Genomic DNA, 20,507 nt, shown 5'->3' with positions numbered 1-20,507 from the left:
TAGGGGAGACAGGCCAGACTGTCTGTCTGATCTGAAGACAGTCTCACTGCTATGTGATAGGGGAGACAGGCCAGACTGTCTGTCTGATCTGAAGACAGTCTCACTGCTGGGTGATAGGGGGACAGGCCAGACTGTCTCACTGCTGGGTGATAGGGGAGACAGGCCAGACTGTCTGTCTGATCTGAAGACAGTCTCACTGCTATGTGATAGGGGGAGACAGGCCAGACTGTCTCACTGCTGGGTGATAGGGGAGACAGGCCAGACTGTCTCACTGCTGGGTGATAGGGGAGACAGGCCAGACTGTCTCACTGCTGGGTGATAGGGGAGACAGGCCAGACTGTCTCACTGCTGGGTGATAGGGGAGACAGGCCAGACTGTCTCACTGCTGGGTGATAGGGGAGACAGGCCAGACTGTCTCACTGCTGGGTGATAGGGGAGACAGGCCAGACTGTCTCACTGCTGGTTGATAGGGGGAGACAGACCAGACTGTCTCACTCTGATCTGGGGAAGAATGTCTCACTGCTGGGTGATAGGGGAGACAAGCCAGAATGTCTGTCTGATCTGAAGAGACGTCTCACTGCTCACTGTATTGATCCTAACAATGGAGAACAGCTGGTGAGTATGGTAGATCCTATACAATGGAGAACAGAGGTAGAGGTATGGTATTGATACAGAGGTAGACTGTCTGTATTGATCCTAACAATGGAGAACAGATGTGAGGTATGGTATTGAGACAGAGGTAGAGGTATGGTATTGATCCTATACAATGGAGAACAGAGGTAGAGGTATGGTATTGATCCTATACAATGGAGAACAGAGGTAGAGGTATGGTATTGATCCTATACAATGGAGAACAGAGGTAGAGGTATGGTATTGATCCTATACAATGGAGAACAGAGGTAGAGGTATGGTATTGATCCTATACAATGGAGAACAGAGGTAGAGGTATGGTATTGATCCTCAACAACGGAGAACAGAGGTAGAGGTATGGTATTGATCCTATATAATGGAGAACAGATGTAGAGGTATGGTATTGATCCTCAACAACGGAGAACAGAGGTAGAGGTATGGTATTGATCCTCAACAACGGAGAACAGAGGTAGAGGTATGGTATTGATCCTCAACAACGGAGAACAGAGGTAGAGGTATGGTATTGATCCTATATAATGGAGAACAGAGGTAGAGGTATGGTATTGATCCTATACAATGGAGAACAGAGGTAGAGTTATGGTATTGATCCTATACAATGGAAAACAGAGGTAGAGGTATGGTATTGATACAGAGGTAGAGTTATGGTATTGATCCTATATAATGGAGAACAGAGGTAGAGTTATGGTATTGATCCTATACAATGGAGAACAGAGGTAGAGTTATGGTATTGATCCTATACAAAGGAGAACAGAGGTATTGATCCTAGTGCGACACAAACACAGTTACGCAAACAAACGTACAGTCAATAACACAATAGAAAACAAATAGAACATAAAAATAAAACATGTCATCATGAAATACACTGGAGTGCAGCCTATTGAGGGCCTACTCATCATTAGTCATAGAACACTTCCTGCTTTCATCACCAAACTCTTTTAGCACAAATATAATCATTCAGGAAACCTGAAGTCATGCTGAGCAAGTTGTTATAATTGCAATAGTTGGAGATTTCAGATAGCCATCTAAATGACCCCTTCTTGTTCCCTGAGTATAGATTGAAATATGTTCTGTCTTTTACACATTCACTTCCTTGTAATCGGGGAGAAGAAGGATATGACAGAGGACTTACTTTCGTTTTCTTACTATTTTAATTCCTACTTTTTTTTTTTTTCATGTCGGACTACTGGTTTGATTGAATGCCGCAGGAGGACTCTGTTTGGGCATGCGCAGTACCCTGTCAGCATGGAGTTGAGGAAGTTTTGTGCCAGAGGCACCTGAGCGTAAATTGTCTCTTATTCAAACCACTACGAGAACGTTTCTACACCTGGTAAGGTTCATATTTCATTGTTCGTAGTAGGATAATGTCATTGTTCATGTTGTGTTTCGGTCAAAATAAGTTGTAAAACAGTCTCTAACTCAAACGAACGTTATTTTATCAGCTATCAAGGAATTGTGTCCAGGTGAGTTGAGAATCAATCGCACGGAATGTTGCCGTCCTTCACTCCTTTCCGTCGTCTCGTCCGTTTTACCGGATTTAATAAAGGACGCTTCAGTTCCAGTTCTGTACCCGTCTAGTTTTATAAATGATTAACAACCTGTAGTAGACTGTGGATGTTAAACTAAACGGAAAGAACAGTAGCAGATGTAAAATATGATCTGCGTGTGCTGCTTAGGTCACGTGTAGTTATTCTGTGTTATGAGAAAACATTGGAAAACTTTTGCAACGAAGTAAAGTTGGTTTTATATTCACACGTTCAGACATTCGCCGAAAAGCCATTTTAATATGTAAAAATCAATAACTAATCCACCTTTAGTCACAGAATCAGTAAGTTGATTTATTTGATAAATGTCTTGTATACTTTTACAACTTGTTTTGTTTTGAGTAGAGATTCCAGTTTTGACTTGATAGAAATACATACAATCTATAAAATGCCATTTTAAAGCGGTATAAATCAATAACTAATTGGCTGTTTGTAACAGAGATGGTTCCATTTAGCTGCGGATGACAACGTAGGACTTCAACAAAGCCAACATAGAAAATGATTGGCAAAGGGGCCTCTTTGCTGTTAAATGAGAGACTTATAAATAAATTACCGTTGTGCCTTGTAACTACTTTAAAATGCAGAACTGTTGCACTAAAAATACAAACATGGATTTGGCATACAATTTAAGATGGTAAATGTTGTAAAATTTTATGTAAACATTATCTAATTTCCTATAGAACAAATTGCACTTGAAATTAACATTAGTTTTTAAAGCTATTGCAAATAAATGCAGGTTTTAACTCCAACCCTGTTCCTGTAGAGATACCCTCCTATAGGGCAGGGCTCCTCAACCCTGTTCCTGGAGAGATACCCTCCTGTAGGTTTTAACTCCAACCCTGTTCCTGTAGAGATACCCTCCTATAGGGCAGGGCTCCTCAACCCTGTTCCTGGAGAGATACCCTCCTATAGGGCAGGGCTCCTCAACCCTGTTCCCGGAGAGATACCCTCTTATAGGGCAGGGCTCCTCAACCCTGTTCCCGGAGAGATACCCTCCTATAGGGCAGGGCTCCTCATCCCTCTTCCCGGAGAGATACCCTCCTATAGGGCAGGGCTCCTCATCCCTCTTCCCGGAGAGATACCCTGCTATAGGGCAGGGCTCCTCATCCCTCTTCCCGGAGAGATACCCTCCTATAGGGCAGGGCTCCTCATCCCTCTTCCCGGAGAGATACCCTCCTATAGGGCAGGGCTCCTCATCCCTCTTCCCGGAGAGATACCCTCCTATAGGGCAGGGCTCCTCATCCCTCTTCCCGGAGAGATACCCTCCTATAGGGCAGGGCTCCTCATCGCTCTTCCCGGAGAGATACCCTGCTATAGGGCAGGGCTCCTCATCCCTCTTCCCGGAGAGATACCCTCCTATAGGGCAGGGCTCCTCATCCCTCTTCCCGGAGAGATACCCTCCTATAGGGCAGGGCTCCTCATCGCTCTTCCCGGAGAGATACCCTGCTATAGGGCAGGGCTCCTCATCCCTCTTCCCGGAGAGATACCCTCCTATAGGGCAGGGCTCCTCATCCCTCTTCCCGGAGAGATACCCTGCTATAGGGCAGGGCTCCTCATCCCTCTTCCCGGAGAGATACCCTCCTATAGGGCAGGGCTCCTCATCCCTCTTCCCGGAGAGATACCCTCCTATAGGGCAGGGCTCCTCATCCCTCTTCCCGGAGAGATACCCTCCTATAGGGCAGGGCTCCTCATCCCTCTTCCCGAGAGATACCCTCCTATAGGGCAGGGCTCCTCATCCCTCTTCCCAGAGAGATACCCTGCTATAGGGCAGGGCTCCTCATCCCTCTTCCCGGAGAGATACCCTCCTATAGGGCAGGGCTCCTCATCCCTCTTCCCGGAGAGATACCCTCCTATATGTATGGAATTCTATGGAGGTCTATGGAGATCTATGGAGGTCTATGGAGGGGTTTATATGTGCAGGTTAATAAATGGAATGATGTAGAAAACGAAATGCCTTTCTCCCAGTCTTCCTTGATAAAATAACATTGTTTTCATTGGTTAATCAGTATGCTTTAATTGTTATGCGTTGTTATTAATGATTATTGTTATTGTTATTGTTCTGAAAAACTGAATTCCCCTCCTGGCCATATTCTTAATTTCACACAAGCAAATTGTTTCCATCAACCAGGTGTGCAATTGTTTTGTACTTCAGGAAAGGTACAATATACAATACAGCATCACTAATGTGTTAACTGGTAACGAGACAGTGTTTCAGAGCTAGTGGTACTGAGACAGGGTCTACAGTGTTTCAGAGCTAGTGGTAATGAGACAGGGTGTCAGAGCTAGTGGTAATGAGACAGTGTTTCAGAGCTAGTGGTAACGAGACAGTGTTTCAGAGCTAGTGGTACTGAGACAGGGTCTACAGTGTTTCAGAGCTAGTGGTACTGAGACAGGGTCTACAGTGGTTCAGAGCTAGTGGTAATGAGACAGGGTCTACAGTGGTTCAGAGCTAGTGGTACTGAGACAGGGTCTACAGTGGTTCAGAGCTAGTGGTAATGAGACAGGGTCTACAGTGGTTCAGAGCTAGTGGTACTGAGACAGGGTCTACAGTGTTTCAGAGCTGGTGGTACTGAGACAGGGTCTACAGTGGTTCAGAGCTAGTGGTACTGAGACAGGGTCTACAGTGGTTCAGAGCTAGTGGTACTGAGACAGGGTCTACAGTGTTTCAGAGCTGGTGGTACTGAGACAGGGTCTACAGTGTTTCAGAGCTAGTGGTAATGAGACAGGGTGTCAGAGCTAGTGGTAATGAGACAGGGTCTACAGTGGTTCAGAGCTAGTGGTAATGAGACAGGGTCTCAGAGTGGTTAAGAGCTAGTGGTACTGAGACAGGGTCTACAGTGTTTCAGAGCTAGTGGTACTGAGACAGGGTCTACAGTGTTTCAGAGCTAGTGGTACTGAGACAGGGTCTACAGTGTTTCAGAGCTAGTGGTACTGAGACAGGGTCTACAGTGTTTCAGAGCTAGTGGTAATGAGACAGGGTGTCAGAGCTGGTGGTAATGAGACAGGGTCTACAGTGTTTCAGAGCTAGTGGTAATGAGACAGGGTCTACAGTGGTTCAGAGCTGTGGTACTGAGACAGGGTCTACAGTGGTTCAGAGCTAGTGGTACTGAGACAGGGTCTACAGTGGTTCAGAGCTAGTGGTACTGAGACAGGGTCTACAGTGGTTCAGAGCTAGTGGTACTGAGACAGGGTCTACAGTGTTTCAGAGCTAGTGGTACTGAGACAGGGTCTACAGTGTGTCAGAGCTAGTGGTAATGAGACAGGGTGTCAGAGCTAGTGGTAATGAGACAGGGTCTACAGTGGTTCAGAGCTAGTGGTAATGAGACAGGGTCTACAGTGTTTCAGAGCTAGTGGTAATGAGACAGGGTCTACAGTGGTTCAGAGCTAGTGGTACTGAGACAGGGTCTACAGTGTTTCAGAGCTGGTGGTACTGAGACAGGGTCTACAGTGTTTCAGAGCTAGTGGTACTGAGACAGGGTCTACAGTGGTTCAGAGCTAGTGGTAATGAGACAGGGTGTCAGAGCTAGTGGTAATGAGACAGGGTCTACAGTGTTCAGAGCTAGTGGTAATGAGACAGGGTGTCAGAGCTAGTGGTACTGAGACAGGGTCTACAGTGTTTCAGAGCTGGTGGTACTGAGACAGGGTCTACAGTGGTTCAGAGCTAGTGGTAATGAGACAGGGTGTCAGAGCTAGTGGTAATGAGACAGGGTCTACAGTGTTTCAGAGCTAGTGGTACTGAGACAGGGTCTACAGTGGTTCAGAGCTAGTGGTACTGAGACAGGGTCTACAGTGGTTCAGAGCTAGTGGTAATGAGACAGGGTCTACAGTGGTTCAGAGCTAGTGGTAATGAGACAGGGTCTACAGTGTTTCAGAGCTAGTGGTAATGAGACAGGGTGTCAGAGCTGGTGGTAATGAGACAGGGTCTACAGTGGTTCAGAGCTAGTGGTACTGAGACAGGGTCTACAGTGGTTCAGAGCTAGTGGTACTGAGACAGGGTCTACAGTGGTTCAGAGCTAGTGGTACTGAGACAGGGTCTACAGTGTTTCAGAGCTAGTGGTAATGAGACAGGGTCTCAGAGCTAGTGGTAGTGAGACAGGGTGTCAGAGCTAGTGGTAATGAGACAGGGTCTACAGTGGTTCAGAGCTAGTGGTACAGAGGTGTCAGAGCTAGTGGTACTGAGACAGAGCTAGTGGTACTGAGACAGAGTCTACAGTGTGTCAGAGCTCGTGGTAATGAGACAGGGTGTCAGAGCTAGTGGTAGTGAGACAGGGTGTCAGAGCTAGTGGTAGTGAGACAGGGTGTCAGAGCTAGTGGTAATGAGACAGGGTGTCAGAGCTAGTGGTAATGAGACAGGGTCTACAGTGTTTCAGAGCTAGTGGTAATGAGACAGGGTCTACAGTGGTTCAGAGCTAGTGGTACTGAGACAGGGTCTACAGTGTTTCAGAGCTAGTGGTACTGAGACAGGGTCTACAGTGGTTCAGAGCTAGTGGTAATGAGACAGGGTCTACAGTGGTTCAGAGCTAGTGGTACTGAGACAGGGTCTACAGTGGTTCAGAGCTAGTGGTACTGAGACAGGGTCTACAGTGGTTCAGAGCTAGTGGTACTGAGACAGGGTCTACAGTGGTTCAGAGCTAGTGGTACTGAGACAGGGTCTACAGTGGTTCAGAGCTAGTGGTAATGAGACAGGGTCTACAGTGTTTCAGAGCTAGTGGTACTGAGACAGGGTCTACAGTGGTTCAGAGCTAGTGGTACTGAGACAGGGTCTACAGTGGTTCAGAGCTAGTGGTACTGAGACAGGGTCTACAGTGGTTCAGAGCTAGTGGTACTGAGACAGGGTCTACAGTGGTTCAGAGCTAGTGGTACTGAGACAGGGTCTACAGTGGTTCAGAGCTAGTGGTAATGAGACAGGGTCTACAGTGTTTCAGAGCTAGTGGTACTGAGACAGGGTCTACAGTGGTTCAGAGCTAGTGGTACTGAGACAGGGTCTACAGTGGTTCAGAGCTAGTGGTAATGAGACAGGGTCTACAGTGGTTCAGAGCTAGTGGTACTGAGACAGGGTCTACAGTGGTTCAGAGCTAGTGGTACTGAGACAGGGTCTACAGTGGTTCAGAGCTAGTGGTACTGAGACAGGGTCTACAGTGTGTCAGAGCTCGTGGTAATGAGACAGGGTGTCAGAGCTAGTGGTAGTGAGACAGGGTGTCAGAGCTAGTGGTAATGAGACAGGGTGTCAGAGCTAGTGGTAATGAGACAGGGTCTACAGTGTTTCAGAGCTAGTGGTAATGAGACAGGGTCTACAGTGTTTCAGAGCTCGTGTTTACATAATAATATAATCTGTGTTTTCAGTGTTGACAGTGGAAGTTGAAAGTGAAAACAGCGATGATCTCATCTACTGATCTGGAGCAGCTGGCTGAAATAGGTGAGACACACACACACAAACACACACTACTTTTTAATAGGTGAGACACACACACACACACACTACTTTTTAATAGGTGAGACACACACACACACACACAAACACACACTACTATTTAATAGGTGAGACACACACACACACTACTATTTAATAGGTGAGACACACACACACACACTACTATTTAATAGGTGAGACACACACACACTACTATTTAATAGGTGCGACACACACACACACACACACACACTACTATTTAATAGGTGAGACACACACACACACTACTATTTAATAGGTGCGACACACACAAACACACACTACTATTTAATAGGTGCGACACACACAACACACACTACTATTTAATAGGTGAGACACACACACACACACACACACTACTATTTAATAGGTGAGACACACACACACACACTACTATTTAATAGGTGACACACACACACACACACACACACACACACACTACTATTTAATAGGTGAGACACACACACACACACACACACACACACTACTATTTAATAGGTGAGACCACACACACACACACACACACACACACACACTACTATTTAATAGGTGACACACACACACACACACACACACACACACTACTATTTAATAGGTGAGACACACACACACACACACACACAAACACACACTACTATTTAATAGGTGAGACACACACACACACACACTACTATTTAATAGGTGAGACACACACACACACACACACACTATTTAATAGGTGAGACACACACACACACAAACACACACTACTATTTAATAGGTGAGACACACACACACACACACACTACTATTTAATAGGTGAGACACACACACACACACTACTATTTAATAGGTGAGACACACACACACACACACACACACACACACACTACTATTTAATAGGTGAGACACACACACACACAAACACACACTACTATTTAATAGGTGAGACACACACACACACACTACTATTTAATAGGTGAGACACACACACACACACACACACACACACTACTATTTAATAGGTGAGACACACACACACACACACACACACACACACTACTATTTAATAGGTGAGACACACACACACACACTACTATTTAATAGGTGAGACACACACACACACACACACACACAACACACACTACTATTTAATAGGTGAGACACACACACACACACAACACACACTACTATTTAATAGGTGAGACACACACACACACACACACACTACTATTTAATAGGTGAGACACACACACACACACACACACACACACACACACACACACTACTATTTAATAGGTGAGACACACACACACACACACACACACACTACTATTTAATAGGTGAGACACACACACACACACACACACACACACACACACTACTATTTAATAGGTGAGACACACACACACACACACACACACACACACACACACACACACTACTATTTAATAGGTGAGACACACACACACACACACACACACACACACACTACACACACACACACACACACTACTATTTAATAGGTGACACACACACACACACACTCTTCACAAAGGGTACACACACACACTACTATTTAATAGGTGACTGGGTCACTGTTCATCCATAAAATCTACATGGTCTTTCTGCCTGGGTCTTCCTCTAAAGGGTACTGGGTCAGTGGTGGTCTCTCTAAAGGGTACTGGGTCAGTGGTGGTCTCTCTAAAGGGTACTGGGTCAGTGGTGGTCTCTCTAAAGAGTACTGGGTCAGTGGTGGTCTCTCTAAAGGGTACTGGGTCAGTGGTGGTCTCTCTAAAGGGTACTGGGTCAGTGATGTTCTCTCTAAAGGGTACTGGGTCAGTGGTGGTCTCTCTAAAGGGTACTGGGTCAGTGGTGGTCTCTCTAAAGGGTACTGGGTCAGTGGTGGTCTCTCTAAAGGGTACTGGGTCAGTGGTGGTCTCTCTAAAGAGTACTGGGTCAGTGGTGGTCTCTCTAAAGGGTACTGGGTCAGTGGTGTCTCTCTAAAGGGTACTGGGTCAGGGTGGTCTCTAAAGGGTACTGGGTCAGTGGTGGTCTCTCTAAAGGGTACTGGGTCAGTGGTGGTCTCTCTAAAGGGTACTGGGTCAGTGGTGGTCTCTTCTAAAAGGTACTGGGTCAGTGGTGTTCTCTCTAAAGGGTACTGGGTCAGTGGTGGTCTCTCTAAAGGGTACTGGGTCAGTGGTGGTCTCTCTAAAGGGTACTGGGTCAGTGGTGGTCTCTCTAAAGGGTACTGGGTCAGTGGTGGTCTCTCTAAAGGGTACTGGGTCAGTGGTGGTCTCTCTAAAGGGTACTGGGTCAGTGGTGGTCTCTCTAAAGGGTACTGGGTCAGTGGTGTTTTCTATAAAGCGTACTGGGTCAGTGGTGGTCTCTCTAAAGAGTACTGGGTCAGTGGTGTTCTCTCTAAAGGGTACTGGGTCAGTGGTGGTCTCTCTAAAGCGTACTGGGTCAGTGATGTTCTCTCTAAAGAGTACTGGGTCAGTGGTGTTCTCTAAAAGGTACTGGGTCAGTGGTGTTCTCTCTAAAGGGTACTGGGTCAGTGGTGGTCTCTCTAAAGGGTACTGGGTCAGTGGTGTTCTCTCTAAAGGGTACTGGGTCAGTGGTGTTCTCTCTAAAGGGTACTGGGTCAGTGGTGTTCTCTCTAAAGGGTACTGGGTCAGTGGTGTTCTCTCTAAAAGCGTACTGGGTCAGTGGTGTTCTCTCTAAAGCGTACTGGGTCAGTGGTGTTTGATGTTCTCTCTAAAGCGTACTGGGTCAGTGGTGTTCTCTCTAAAGAGTACTGGGTCAGTGGTGTTCTCTCTAAAGCGTACTGGGTCAGTGATGTTCTCTCTAAAGGGTACTGGGTCAGTGGTGTTCCCTCTAAAGGGTACTGGGTCAGTGGTGTTAGATGGGTCAGTGGTGTTCTAAAGGGTACTGGGTCAGTGATGTTCTCTCTAAAGCGTACTGGGTCAGTGGTGTTCTCTCTAAAGGGTATTGGGTCAGTGGTGTTAGATGTTCTCTCTAAAGGGTACTGGGTCAGCGGTGTTCTCTCTAAAGGGTACTGGGTCAGTGGTGTTCTCTCTAAAAGCGTACTGGGTCAGTGGTGTTCTCTCTAAAGCGTACTGGGTCAGTGGTGTTCTCTCTAAAGCGTACTGGGTCAGTGGTGTTCTCTCTAAAGGGTACTGGGTCAGTGGTGTTCCCTCTAAAGGGTACTGGGTCAGTGGTGTTCTCTCTAAAGCGTACTGGGTCAGTGGTGTTCTCTCTAAAGGGTACTGGGTCAGTGGTGTTAGATGTTCTCTCTAAAGCATACTGGGTCAGTGGTGTTAGATGTTCTCTCTAAAGGGTACTGGGTCAGTGGTGGTCTCTCTAAAGGGTACTGGGTCAGTGATGTTCTCTCTAAAGGGTACTGGGTCAGTGGTGGTCTCTCTAAAGGGTACTGGGTCAGTGGTGTTAGATGTTCTCTCTAAAGCGTACTGGGTCAGTGGTGTTCTCTCTAAAGGGTACTGGGTCAGTGGTGTTCTCTCTAAAGGGTACTGGGTCAGTGGTGGTCTCTCTAAAGCGTACTGGGTCAGTGGTGTTCTCTCCAAAGGGTACTGGGTCAGTGGTGTTCTCTCTAAAGTGTACTGGGTCAGTGGTGTTCTCTCTAAAGTGTACTGGGTCAGTGGTGTTCTCTCTGAAGCATACTGGGTCAGTGGTGTTAGATATTCTCTCTAAAGGGTACTGGGTCAGCGTTGTTCTCTCTAAAGCGTACTGGGTCAGTGGTGTTCTCTAAAGGGGGTCAGTGGTGTTAGATGTTCTGGGGGTCAGTGGTGTTCTCTCTAAAGGGTACTGGGTCAGTGGTGGTCTCTAAAGCATACTGGGTCAGTGATGTTAGATGTTCTCTCTAAAGGGTACTGGGTCAGTGGTGTTCTCTCTAAAGGGTACTGGGCCAGTGGTGTTAGATGTTCTCTCTAAAGCGTACTGGGTCAGTGGTGTTAGATGTTCTCTCTAAAGCGTACTGGGTCAGTGGTGTTCTCTCTAAAGGGTACTGGGTCAGTGATGTTCTCTCTAAAGGGTACTGGGTCAGTGGTGGTCTCTCTAAAGGGTACTGGGTCAGTGGTGGTCTCTCTAAAGCCTACTGGGTCAGTGATGTTAGATGTTCTCTCTAAAGCGTACTGGGTCAGTGGTGTTAGATGTTCTCTCTAAAGGGTACTGGGTCAGTGGTGTTCTCTCTAAAGGGTACTGGGTCAGTGGTGTTCTCTCTAAAGGGTACTGGGTCAGTGGTGTTAGATGTTCTCTCTAAAGGGTACTGGGTCAGTGGTGTTAGATGTTCTCTGGGTCAGTGGTGTTCTAAAGGGTACTGGGTCAGTGTTCTCTCTAAAGGGTACTGGGTCAGTGGTGTTCTCTCTAAAGCGTACTGGGTCAGTGGTGGTCTCTCTAAAGGGTACTGGGTCAGCGTTGTTCTCTCTAAAGCGTACTGGGTCAGTGGTGGTCTCTAAAGCGTACTGGGTCAGTGATGTTAGATGTTCTCTCTAAAGGGTACTGGGTCAGTGGTGTTCTCTCTAAAGGGTACTGGGCCAGTGGTGTTAGATGTTCTCTCTAAAGCGTACTGGGTCAGTGGTGGTCTCTCTAAAGGGTACTGGGTCAGTGGTGGTCTCTCTAAAGGGTACTGGGTCAGTGGTGGTCTCTCTAAAGCGTACTGGGTCAGTGGTGGTCTCTCTAAAGGGTACTGGAAATGATCAATTCCCTAGATCTGACAGAAGAGTGACCAATATCTCACCATGACACTGCCCACAAACACTCAGGCTGTCTTACTGACTGGTCTCAGAACAGAGGATATGATTCAGTCAGGGGACCCAAACACAAACGGGCCTAGTTTCCTCCCAACCACATGTTAGATTACACGTTGCCCGTTCTAAAAATAGCTTTGTATGCAATCTTAGAAGAAGGAGAAGAAGGAGGAGAGGGATGTGGAGGAGGAGGAGGACGGGTCCTCTTGCTGATAAGAGGCCCAGCTCATAATTGTATCTGGAGGGGCTTGTGGAGGGAGAGGAGGAGAGGTTAATTTCCAGCTCCCATCTGGGCAGGGCCCACATTCCCTCTGCTCTGAGTCAGTCTTAGTGCCAGCTCCTCTCTGCCTTCTACCTCCTCTCTGCCTTCTACCTCCTCTCTGCCTTCTACCTCCTCTCTGCCTTCTACCTCCTCTCTGCCTTCTACCTCCTCTCTGCCTTCTACCTCCTCTCTGCCTTCTACCTCCTCTCTACCTTCTACCTCCTCTCTACCTTCTACCTCCTCTCTGCCTTCTACCTCTCTGCCTTCTACCTCCTCTCTGCCTTCTACCTCCTCTCTGCCTCCTCTCTGCCTTCTGCCTCCTCTCTGCCTTCTACCTCCTCTCTGCCTCCTCTCTGCCTTCTACCTCCTCTCTGTCTTCATCCTCCTCTCTGCCAGGCCAAGGACTGGGAGGTCATCCGCTCAACATTCCGTCACACCACTTCAAGGAAAACCACGCAGCTGGAAAGTACCTAGAATATCAACAGGTCTTTGTTTTTGTGACCACAGCTGACTGTGTTCTCCTTCCAATGTCTTTTCCTGGAAGGAAGATTGTAAAAATATCCTTACCCATTCCACAGTTAGTCCATTAGTCTGACTGAGCAGTAGTGTCCCCATTCCACAGTTAGTCCATTAGTCTGACTGAGCAGTAGTGTCCCCATTCCACAGTTAGTCCATTAGTCTGACTGAGCAGTAGTGTCCCCATTCCACAATTAGTCCATTAGTTTCACTGAGCAGTAGTGTCCCCATTCCACAGTTAGTCCATTAGTTTGACTGAGCAGTAGTGTCCCCATTCCACAGTTAGTCCATTAGTCTGACTGAGCAGTAGTGTCCCCATTCCACAGTTAGTCCATTAGTTTGACTGAGCGGTAGTGTCCCCATTCCACAGTTAGTCCATTAGTCTGACTGAGCGGTAGTGTCCCCATTCCACAGTTAGTCCATTAGTCTGACTGAGCAGTAGTGTCCCCATTCCACAGTTAGTCCATTAGTCTGACTGAGCAGTAGTGTCCCCATTCTACAGTTAGTCCATTAGTTTGACTGAGCAGTAGTGTCCCCATTCCACAGTTAGTCCATTAGTCTGACTGAGCAGTAGTGTCCCCATTCCACAGTTAGTCCATTAGTCTGACTGAGCAGTAGTGTCCCCATTCCACAGTTAGTCCATTAGTCTGACTGAGCAGTAGTGTCCCCATTCCACAGTTAGTCCATTAGTTTGACTGAGCAGTAGTGTCCCCATTCCACCATTAGTCCATTTGACTGAGCAGTAGTGTCCCCATTCCACCATTAGTCCATTTGACTGAGCAGTAGTGTCCCCATTCTACAGTTAGTCCATTAGTCTGACTGAGCAGTAGTGTCCCCATTCCACAGTTAGTCCATTAGTTTGACTGAGCAGTAGTGTCCCCATTCCACAGTTAGTCCATTAGTCTGATTGAGCAGTAGTCCCCATTCCACAGTTAGTCCATTAGTCTGACTGAGCAGTAGTGTCCCCATTCCACAGTTAGTCCATTAGTCTGACTGAGCAGTAGTGTCCCCATTCCACAGTTAGTCCATTAGTCTGACTGAGCAGTAGTGTCCCCATTCCACATTAGTCCATTTGACTGAGCAGTAGTGTCCCCATTCCACAGTTAGTCCATTAGTTTGACTGAGCGGTAGTGTCCCCATTCCACAGTTAGTCCATTAGTGACTGAGCAGTAGTGTCCCCATTCCACCATTAGTCCATTTGACTGAGCAGTAGTGTCCCCATTCCACAGTTAGTCCATTAGTCTGACTGAGCGGTAGTGTCCCCATTCCACAGTTAGTCCATTAGTCTGACTGAGCAGTAGTGTCCCCATTCCACAGTTAGTCCATTAGTCTGACTGAGCAGTAGTGTTGGAACTATCCCAGTAGACATTATGAGAGAGGCAGTAGTGTTGGAACTATCCCAGTAGACATTATGAGAGAGGCAGTAGTGTTGGAACTATCCCAGTAGACATTATGAGAGAGGCAGTAGTGTTGGAACTATCCCAGTAGACATTATGAGAGAGGCAGTAGTGTTGGAACTATCCCAGTAGACATTATGAGAGAGGCAGTAGTGTTGGAACTATCCCAGTAGACATTATGAGAGAGGCAGTAGTGTTGGAACTATCCCAGTAGACATTATGAGAGAGGCAGTAGTGTTGGAACTATCCCAGTAGACATTATGAGAGAGGCAGTAGAAACTAGAAGGGTAAATGTTCTCATTGTCCCCCAGAATAAACAACAGAGATTCCTCTGGGTAGCTTTTTTTTCTCCACTATATCTGGGTTCCTCCCAACCGGCTCCCTATATAGTGCACTACACTTGACAAGGTTATGGGCCCATAACTAGTCCTGTAACAGACTACTACTACTGACAGGGGCTGTTAGGGCTCTAATTAGTCTACTCTATAGGGAATAGGGAGTCATTTGGGACACAGTATTTCTGGTTTCCTTCCCTCTGGACCGCTGGGCAGAGCAGGGTAAACACTGATCTAGATTAGGACACAGTTTCCAGACCCTGTTTTTTAGTAACTTTTTTTTATCTGTGTTCTTTTCTGTGGATTATCAGTTTTTTTGGGGCGGAAACGGCAACGGACAGGAAGACCCGACATGGACCAGGAAATGGATGTGAATTTATAGAGGAGATGTTCAGTTATTCTCAATTATCAACATGTTTAGAAGGGAATGGGCCCATAACCTAGTCAGTAGTAGTAGTCTGTTACAGGACTAGTTATGTGCCATAACCTAGTCAGTAGTAGTCTGTTACAGGACTAGTTATGTGTCATTGTAGTGATGTCATAACCTAGTCAGTAGTAGTAGTCTGTTACAGGACTAGTTATGTGTTATTGAAGGGATGTCATGAAAGAGTATTTTCAGCATTTCAGCATCAGCATGTCATCAACCTCCTCAGTGTGCTACAGAGCAACACTGTTTAATCAACGATTAGTGCTATCTGGGATCCTTGGGATGTCCATACCCTAAATCCTAACCTCTAAATCCTAACCCCTAAATCCTAACCACTAACCCCTAACCCCTAAACCCTAACCGCTAAATCCTAAACCCTAAATCCTAACCCCTAAGTTCCTAAGTTCAATGCATTTAGTTGATTCCCTGCTAAATTCAATCTATTAGTTGATTCCCTGCTAAATTCAATCTATTAGTTGATTCCCTGCTAAATTCAATCTATTAGTTGATTCCCTACTAAATTCAATCTATTAGTTGATTCCCTACTAAATTCAATCTATTAGTTGATTCCCTACTAAATTCAATCTATTAGTTGATTCCCTACTAAATTCAATCTATTAGTTGATTCCCTACTAAATTCAATCTATTAGTTGATTCCCTACTAAATTCAATCTATTAGTTGATTCCCTACTAAATTCAATCTATTAGTTGATTCCCTGCTAAATTCAATCTATTAGTTGATTCCCTACTAAATTCAATCTATTAGTTGATTCCCTACTAAATTTTTTTTTAAAATTTTGTATTTTTTTATTTCACCTTTATTTAACCAGGTAGGCTAGTTGAGAACAAGTTCTCATTTACAACTGCGACCTGGCCAAGATAAAGCATAGCAGTGTGAGCAGACAACACAGAGTTACACATGGAATAAACAATTAACAAGTCAATAACACAGTAGAAAACAAAGGGGGAGTCTATATACAATGTGTGCAAAAGGCATGAGGAGGTAGGCAAATAATTACAATTTAGCAGATTAACACTGGAGTGATAAATGATCAGATGGTCATGTACAGGTAGAGTTATTGGTGTGCAAAAGAGCAGAAAAGTAAATAAATAAAAACAGTATGGGGATGAGGTAGGTGAAAATGGGTGGGCTATTTACCAATAGACTATGTACAGCTGCAGCGATCGGTTAGCTGCTCAGATAGCTGATGTTTGAAGTTGGTGAGGGAGATAAAAGTCTCCAACTTCAGCGATTTTTGCAATTCGTTCCAGTCACAGGCAGCAGAGTACTGGAACGAGAGGCGGCCAAATGAGGTGTTGGCTTTAGGGATGATCAGTGAGATACACCTGCTGGAGCGCGTGCTACGGATGGGTGTTGCCATCGTGACCAGTGAACTGAGATAAGGCGGAGCTTTACCTAGCATGGACTTGTAGATGACCTGGAGCCAGTGGGTCTGGCGACGAATATGTAGCGAGGGCCAGCCGACTAGAGCATACAAGTCGCAGTGGTGGGTGGTATAAGGTGCTCTCGTGACAAAACGGATGGCACTGTGATATACTGCATCCAGTTTGCTGAGTAGAGTGTTGGAAGCCATTTTGTAGATGACATCGCCGAAGTCGAGGATTGGTAGGATAGTCAGTTTTACTAGGGTAAGCTTGGCGGCGTGAGTGAAGGAGGCTTTGTTGCGGAATAGAAAGCCGACTCTTGATTTGATTTTTGATTGGAGATGTTTGATATGAGTCTGGAAGGAGAGTTTGCAGTCTAGCCAGACACCTAGGTACTTATAGATGTCCACATATTCAAGGTCGGAACCATCCAGGGTGGTGATGCTAGTCGGGCATGCGGGTGCAGGCAGCGATCGGTTGAAAAGCATGCATTTGGTTTTACTAGCGTTTAAGAGCAGTTGGAGGCCACGGAAGGAGAGTTGTATGGCATTGAAGCTTGTTTGGAGGTTAGATAGCACAGTGTCCAATGACGGGCCGAAAGTATATAGAATGGTGTCGTCTGCGTAGAGGTGGATCAAGGAATCGCCCGCAGCAAGAGCAACATCATTGATATACACAGAGAAAAGAGTCGGCCCGAGAATTGAACCCTGTGGCACCCCCATAGAGACTGCCAGAGGACCGGACAGCATGCCCTCCGATTTGACACACTGAACTCTGTCTGCAAAGTAATTGGTGAACCAGGCAAGGCAGTCATCCGAAAAACCGAGGCTACTGAGTCTGCCGATGAGAATATGGTGATTGACAGAGTCAAGCCTTGGCAAGGTCGATGAAGACGGCTGCACAGTACTGTCTTTTATCGATGGCGGTTATGATATCGTTTAATACCTTGAGTGTGGCTGAGGTGCACCCGTGACCGGCTCGGAAGCCAGATTGCACAGCGGAGAAGGTACGGTGGGATTCGAGATGGTCAGTGACCTGTTTGTTGACTTGGCTTTCGAAGACCTTAGATAGGCAGGGCAGGATGGATATAGGTCTGTAACAGTTTGGGTCCAGGGTGTCTCCCCCTTTGAAGAGGGGGATGACTGCGGCAGCTTTCCAATCCTTGGGGATCTCAGACGATATGAAAGAGAGGTTGAACAGGCTGGTAATAGGGGTTGCGACAATGGCGGCGGATAGTTTCAGAAATAGGGGGTCCAGATTGTCAAGCCCAGCTGATTTGTACGGGTCCAGGTTTTGCAGCTCTTTCAGAACATCTGCTATCTGGATTTGGGTAAAGGAGAACTTGGAGAGGCTTGGGCGAGGAGCTGCCGGGGGAGGAGCTGTTGGCCGAGGTTGGAGTAGCCAGGCGGAAGGCATGGCCAGCCGTTGAGAAATGCTTATTGAAGTTTTCGATAATCATGGATTTATCGGTGGTGACCGTGTTACCTAGCCTCAGTGCAGTGGGCAGCTGGGAGGAGGTGCTCTTGTTCTCCATGGACTTCACAGTGTCCCAGAACTTTTTGGAGTTGGAGCTACAGGATGCAAACTTCTGCCTGAAGAAGCTGGCCTTAGCTTTCCTGACTGACTGCGTGTATTGGTTCCGGACTTCCCTGAACAGTTGCATATCACGGGGACTATTCGATGCTATTGCAGTCCGCCACAGGATGTTTTTGTGCTGGTCGAGGGCAGTCAGGTCTGGGGTGAACCAAGGACTGTATCTGTTCTTAGTTCTGCATTTTTTGAACGGAGCATGCTTATCTAAAATGGTGAGGAAGTTACTTTTAAAGAATGACCAGGCATCCTCAACTGACGGGATGAGGTAATATCCTTCCAGGATACCCGGGCCAGGTCGATTAGAAATTCAATCTATTAGTTGATTCCCTACTAAATTCAATCTATTAGTTGATTCCCTACTAAATTCAATCTATTAGTTGATTCCCTACTAAATTCAATCTATTAGTTGATTCCCTACTAAATTCAATCTATTAGTTGATTCCCTACTAAATTCAATCTATTAGTTGATTCCCTACTAAATTCAATCTATTAGTTGATTCCCTACTAAATTCAATCTATTAGTTGATTCCCTACTAAATTCAATCTATTAGTTGATTCCCTACTAAATTCAATCTATTAGTTGATTCCCTACTAAATTCAATCTATTAGTTGATTCCCTACTAAATTCAATCTATTAGTTGATTCCCTACTAAATTCAATCTATTAGTTGATTCCCTACTAAATTCAATCTATTAGTTGATTCCCTGCTAAGTTCTATACACCCTGTTCCCTATACACCCCGTTCCCTATACACCCCGTTCCCTATACACCCCGTTCCCTATACACCCCGTTCCCTATACACCCCGTTCCCTATACACCCTGTTCCAACCCTAACCATTTTAAATATTAACTTCAATGGGTTAGGGACATCCCGAGGATCCCAGATAGCACAGTAAATCAAATTATATAGCCCTTCTTACATCAGCTGATATCTCAAAGTGCTGTACAGAAACCCAGCCTAAAACCCCAAACAGCAAGCAATGCAGGTGTAGAAGCACGGTGGCTAGGAAAAACTCCCTAGAAAGGCCAAAACCTAGGAAGAAACCTAGAGAGGAACCAGGCTATGTGGGGTGGCCAGTCCTCTTCTGGCTGTGCCGGGTGGAGATTATAACAGAACATGGCCAAGAGTAGGCCTGACACTGGGGCGAGTAGGCCTGACACTGGGGCGAGTAGGCCTGACACTGGGGCGAGTGGGCCTGACACTGGGGCGGGCGGGCCTGACACTGGGGCGGGCGAGCGGGCCTGACACTGGGGCGGGCGAGCGGGCCTGACACTGGGGCGGGCGAGCGGGCCTGACACTGGGGCGGGCGAGCGGGCCTGACACTGGGGCGGGCGAGCGGGCCTGACACTGGGGCGGGCGAGCGGGCCTGACACTGGGGCGGGTGAGCGGGCCTGACACTGGGGCGGCCGAGCGGGCCTGACACTGGGGCGGCCGAGCGGGCCTGACACTGGGGCGGCCGAGCGGGCCTGACACTGGGGCGGCCGAGTGGGCCTGACACTGGAACTGCAACATTGACAGTTTTGGTGTAACATGGCGACCCTCTATTTGTCTCCTCAGAGCTGCAGAAGGAGGAAGATGAGGAACAGGGTCGTCATGGGTACCGTCCGGATCGCCCTCCAGCCCCACATAGAGTCAGCATCAGCCAGGACACCTCTCACCCCTACTACGATGTGGCTCGACACGGGATCCTACAGGTCACAGGTAACCAGGACACCTCTCACCTCCTACTACGATGTGGCTCGGCACGGGATCCTACAGGTCACAGGTAACCAGGACACCTCTCACCTCCTACGATGTGGCTCTACACGGGATCCTACAGGTCACAGGTGACCAGGGGACACCACCCCTACTACGATGTGGCTCGACACGGGATCCTACAGGTCATAGGTAACCTTGGGACACCACCCCTACTACGATGTGGCTCGACACGGGATCCTACAGGTCACAGGTAACCAGGACACCTCTCACCCCTACTACGATGTGGCTCGACACGGGATCCTACAGGTAACCAGGACTCCTCTCACCTCCTACTACAATGTGGCTCGACACGGGATCAGGGATCCGACAGGTCACAGGGATCCGACAGGTCACAGGGATCCGACAGGTCACAGGGATCCGACAGGTCACACCACCTAACCCTTGACATACCTGTATTTGGGGCGTTTCTCCAGTTCTTCTCTGCAGATCCTCTCAAGCTCTGTCAG

At 47.0% G+C, this 20,507-nt stretch overlaps 1 protein-coding gene across 1 annotated transcript; it reads left to right on the top strand.

The window, feature by feature from the left end:
- Window positions 1–1,799: 1,799 nt before the first annotated feature.
- Window positions 1,800–20,004, top strand: LOC121845345 (rho GTPase-activating protein 8-like; the record flags this gene model as incomplete). The annotated part of the gene is given in 3 exon segments (XM_042316504.1): window positions 1,800–1,978; window positions 7,536–7,608; window positions 19,861–20,004. Coding segments are annotated over 2 exon segments (184 nt in total), but the record flags the coding sequence as incomplete, so codon positions are not given.
- Between the last annotated feature and the right edge of the window lie 503 nt (window positions 20,005–20,507).

The sequence above is a fragment of the Oncorhynchus tshawytscha genome, unplaced genomic scaffold, assembly GCF_018296145.1.
Source record: "Oncorhynchus tshawytscha isolate Ot180627B unplaced genomic scaffold, Otsh_v2.0 Un_contig_1723_pilon_pilon, whole genome shotgun sequence".
Classification (NCBI taxonomy): Eukaryota; Metazoa; Chordata; class Actinopteri; order Salmoniformes; family Salmonidae; genus Oncorhynchus; species Oncorhynchus tshawytscha.
Note: the sequence above shows the minus strand (reverse complement) of the source record. Positions and strands in the feature narration are given on the sequence as shown.